Source organism: Melanotaenia boesemani, chromosome 15, assembly GCF_017639745.1.
Source record: "Melanotaenia boesemani isolate fMelBoe1 chromosome 15, fMelBoe1.pri, whole genome shotgun sequence".
Classification (NCBI taxonomy): Eukaryota; Metazoa; Chordata; class Actinopteri; order Atheriniformes; family Melanotaeniidae; genus Melanotaenia; species Melanotaenia boesemani.
The window spans coordinates 242,980-247,727 of NC_055696.1; the positions used below are offsets into that span (position 1 = coordinate 242,980).

The 4,748-nt window shown below is 40.1% G+C and overlaps 1 protein-coding gene across 2 annotated transcripts; it reads left to right on the forward strand.

Annotated features, from left to right (window-relative positions):
• Positions 1-471: 471 nt before the first annotated feature.
• zgc:153990 (uncharacterized protein LOC768125 homolog) lies at positions 472-3,553 on the forward strand. Of its 2 annotated transcripts, none has more exons than XM_042009268.1 (5): positions 472-609; positions 1,276-1,466; positions 1,598-2,035; positions 2,187-2,240; positions 2,331-3,553. In XM_042009268.1, exons 2-5 carry the CDS (start codon positions 1,340-1,342, stop codon positions 2,771-2,773), a joined length of 1,062 nt encoding a protein of 353 aa, XP_041865202.1. In that variant the 5' UTR covers positions 472-609; positions 1,276-1,339; the 3' UTR covers positions 2,774-3,553. The 2 variants fall into 2 exon arrangements, with proteins under 2 accessions (XP_041865202.1, XP_041865201.1); XM_042009267.1 differs by having other exon boundaries at positions 473-625.
• The last annotated feature ends 1,195 nt before the right edge of the window (positions 3,554-4,748 follow it).

Below are 4,748 nucleotides of genomic sequence, written 5' to 3' on the forward strand. Positions count from 1 at the left end.
AACATTAACATGTAATTTATGGAGCAATCAGTTTTAACTAAAAAAAAACGATTCACCTCTTAAATCATTTTCAGGTTTTTGTGCTTTATAGTATTTGTTACTGTTAGCAACGTAAGTTTGTTGAGAATAAAAACATAAAGACAGTTTTTACTTTTTTATTTATTTATATTTTTTATTTTTCCGAGAATGCACTCCTTTCCCACGTAGGTCGGACGAGGCTTCGGAAAGCTTCGGCATCTGAGGAGAAACGGATGTCGCGGCCTCGACTCTACACCGGAAGTTGTTGTTCACCTTCAAAATAAAGTCACTTTGAAGCTTAAATATTTCTGAACTCTTTATATTATTAAACAGAAAAGAATATCAATAAAAACTATTGGTTACATATTAAAATATAGATTATTTGTAAACCATTACTGAAAGTCAGCGTAGCATTGTCATAATAATGCGAATGTATACGTAAATTATGTGAAGCTATTGCTTTTCTTAGCGAGCTAACCTTAACCGGATATAAATGGTGCTGTATTAGCATCACATAGGCTGGCTATACAGTTGCTGTCTTTTCGATGAAGAAGTTTTTCTTTACGTTTCTGTAGCTTTTTTAAAGTAGGGGTATGTTTACCGTCTTGTGAGTTATTTTTGTCATTCATGTGCACCTTTTCAAGTTTGGTTGCGTGACTGAAACGCTTCATTAGCCATTTGTCAACATAGCGTTAGCTACTGTAGCCTTGGTATAGAAAGCTAGCTTACTAATAAGTGATGTGTAACAGACGAATGCTAACCAACTATGTTCTTCTAAGTAGAAAAAACGAAAACGTCCTTATTTCGTTCAAATAATAAAACTGTGTAGGTAGAGGCATCATCTGAAAATAGTTAAGAGCGGAATCTGCATTAGCCTGCTAGGTACGCTAAAGCGTGTGTAAAGTGACCATTGTTCATTCACTCTTGTGAGTGCTGTCAGTATTGTCGTAGCAACAATTTTCCGTTTTCCTGTTTAACTATGAGAGCCATACTTGTAGTTATATTGGAATTAAAATAGTATTTAATTGTATTCTCATCTTGGCCAATTTCTAGTCAGACATACTCAGCTGTTGTGCTTGAACGCATCACTGTACCATTGTCGCCAACTCGGACATTTATCAACTCAACAGAATTAGCTTAGACAATAAGATTAGTCTAAAGATCAGGCAATTTTTAGTTCATGTAACACTAAATCAGTGGCAGACCAGAACACTTAGCATGCATGCTTGCATTTTCTGTTATTTTGCTGTCAAGCAGACTGTTGACCTCCTGACGCATAGCTGGAGAAACACAAAGCAGCTGGATATCTTTTGTGTGGAGGATGTCGTCACCATTATACTACAACCAGGACAGTGTAACCCGCTTCAAGAAAAGAAAGGCTCGATTTTCATTCAGTGAAGTCCACATATTGCTGGATGAAGTGAGGAAGCATAGAATGGTTGTTGTGGGTATGTGTTTGCTTACCAGTTGCTTCTGACATTTCAGCAATGTGACTCTTCTTAAAAGGAAAATATTGCGTTTTTGGCTCTGAGAATTTAATAAAAGGTTGCATAAATTCTTCTTTTTTTTCCTCTCTAAGGCAAATTTAACCGTGGAGTGCCAACAGACACGAAGAAGCGTACATGGGCAGAAATTACTGCACGAGTCAATGAGATCGGGGAATGCCAACGCGAAATCATTGAGGTCATCAAGAAATGGTCCGATTTAAAGTGTGACACTAAGCGAAAAGTGGCTGCGATGCGGTCAGGGACAGTGCCCAACAGAGGCCTTAACTCGCGCCTTTCCCGAGACCTTAATCCAACAGAGAAAATAGTACTCCAGATTCTGGAGATGGACGACGAGGACCAGAGCACCGGCGATTTCAGTCCGCTGGGGGATGATGATGATGTCCCAGAAGAGGAAGAAGAAATGGAAGAGGAGGAGATGATTGGAATGCAAAGTTCTCCCAATGGTGGGATAGTATTGGCATCGATGCCTCCCCCAACTTCCTACAGCGTGAGCGGACTTGCACAGTCAGGTAACACTTCTGTCTTGTTCTCAAAATATGAAGTTACTGCAACACACCGCCTTCCTCTCAGCGCATCTTTGTTCCCTCTTTTTCTTTTATGTGACATTTTTTTGGTTTTGTTTGAGCTTCATGAGCACATGCACCACATCTAATGTTGCAGGGGACTCGTCACAGCCTGCTTTCGATATGCAATATGAACTACCTACGACAGAAGGTGATTTGATAATGTTCTTACAGAATTCAACTAAGTTTAGTTACTTCAGTTTTAAACAGTAACTTGCATTTACATTTTTTCTGTGTCAAGATACCGAAACGGCTTTTGGAGATTCAGATGATGAACAAAGAGAAGATGCCCTCTCTTCAACTCAGACAACAAGGCCAACAGAATACCATCAAATTAACAACGGCCCCCCAAAACAAGCACAATGTCAGACGTCTTCTGGACCATCAGCTTCCAGCCCCGTGCTTCCAGCGCCAGGTCAGCCCCCGCAGAGCACCAGAGACGGCTTACTGCAAAACGCATCGCTGAGCCTCCAGGAGCAGCACGCCACCAACATTCTGCTGGAGACTGTTTCCCGCTCCCTGGAGCTTCTGTCCGAGTCCGTCCAGCAGCTGGCAGAGACTCAGCAGGAGTTCGTGCGCGAGTCGCTGCAGCTGCAGCGTGAGACAGTGCAGGTTCTCAGAGACTTCACAGGCGGAGCCATCGCGCTCATGCATGACAAACTGAACGGCCGGCCGGCGTTATAACGGCAGGCCCCGCCGATAGTTGCATCACTGACTTTGTATATGGTCCTTGCGAGCTGGAACACGTCAGTTCTGGTGGACAACGCCTCTGCTTACTGTACTTTTTGATAGTACTAAACAAATTTAATGTGGTTGTGTTTTTAAAACTTTATTGCTAGGTGGAATTGCTGTCTGTGTGGTCACATCAGAGTGAGGTGGAGAAATAACAATGCTAGCCATAAAGAATGTGGCGTGTTTTTAATTTCTTTGCTACTGAAAGTGGGACTCCTACCACTTACTTTTTTTGCAAACATCTTTTAAGCCTTTACAGTCTTTTAATGTTGACATTGTAAAGAATGAGTTTTAAATTTGGGAATGTCTTGAAATGTGTTTTTGTTTCCCTTGCATCAGTGTCTGGAGATTACCACGTGTACTGTAACGGTTGAGTGGACGTCTGCACCTGACCATCATATGGTCCTTATGTCTAAACTGAACAAGGTGTGTCAGATCCATTGAAAATAACTGTATGTGAAGAAGTTGTGTCTGATCTTTGTTTTTTATATGATAAATATGAACACTTGAATATAAACGTTTCACTGAGTTTTCAATGTGGAATAAGCCATCGCGAAGTGAAGTGAAGCTCATTTTCCTGCTGTGAGCCCTGGTGGACACACTGCGGCTGCACATGCTGCATTTTAAACATGTTAAATATGTTTTGCTTGATAGGTTAAATGTTTTAATTACAAGAAAATGTGGGGAAACTTAAAACACCAGCGATGGTTAAACGCAATAAAAACAACAGCAGCACTTATGAGACAGAAGTTGTTTGGCATTGTTTGTCTCTGGCATCATGGAGAAGGGTTATTGTAGATTAGGTATCAAGAAGCACTAGCAAAGTATTACTATTAAATCCGTCATTCCAACCCCTGCTGTCAGTTTAATATTTTTACCCCAAACTGTATAAATGAGTCACGTTTTAGCCCTCTTTAACAAGTTTACGTCGGAACAGAATTGGCAAATAGAACCTGATTCAAAGAAAATAATCAGGTGTGCATTAATGCGCTCATGAAGATCAACCAGGGTGTGCAAAAATCCATATATATAGTATTAAAACCATGTATTTGTAAGGTGTACTTCCACATTGAAGAAACATTTTCGTTGTTTTATTTTATCCAATGGCGGTTTGCTGGATGTAGAAGAAATTGCAGTGTCATAGAACTGACAGCAGGGGGCGCAGTTGCACAGGCTGATGGGAAGCTGAGCTGAATAAGCAGACATGCAGCAAACTGTATCCACCAAAAACAGGCAGTTTGAGGAATGTCGCATAACTAACGTGGAATATCACTTGATTATGATGCATTATGTCTTTTTTTAAGTTCCCCTCTTTTGGAAGTTTAGGGAATTATTACAACAAGGAAGGAGACTGAAGAAAAAAAGGCCAAAATCTGATTGAATGCACGAGAAATAATATCTGGTCAGTTATGGAATAAATTCTGATATTGGAAAGAACATAAACAGGTAAATTCATCAATTATGTTATATACATATATGGGATCTATACCAAATAATATGATGGAATGGATCAGGTGATTATATCCCAGCTGAAGCTGAAGGATGCTGCAGCCAATCTTCCCTCTGAGACACGGAAACATAAACATTTAATTTACTTTTGCCTCATTAAATTCCAGCTACCCGTCAATTACAGGATCAATAATAAAATCCTGCTGATTGCATCCTGTGTAAATGCATGAACAGTCTGTTACAAACTTATTTGTCTGACCTGCTGCTACCTTTTGCTCCAAGTTGTACTTTTGGATCTTTGGCTCTGCAGCTTTTAAAGTTTGAATATAAAATTATTTTCCCAGTTGACCGTGTCGTTTTAGTTGTAGCTCCAGCACTCTGTAACAGCTTCCAAATCAAAATCTGGGTGTCCTCCTCAGAAGCATCTTCTAACAGAAGTTTTCATTCATTATTTTTATCGTTATGTCTGCAGGGATTA

Excerpts from the sequence above, each read along its gene's own strand:
- zgc:153990 (XM_042009268.1), top strand. The coding sequence starts at position 1,340 with ATGTCGTCACCATTATACTACAACCAGGACAGTGTAACCCGCTTCAAG. Across the intron at positions 1,467-1,597 it reads GCATAGAATGGTTGTTGTGG|GCAAATTTAACCGTGGAGTG; the intron begins GTATGTGTTTGC and ends TTCCTCTCTAAG. Across the intron at positions 2,241-2,330 it reads TGAACTACCTACGACAGAAG|ATACCGAAACGGCTTTTGGA; the intron begins GTGATTTGATAA and ends TTCTGTGTCAAG.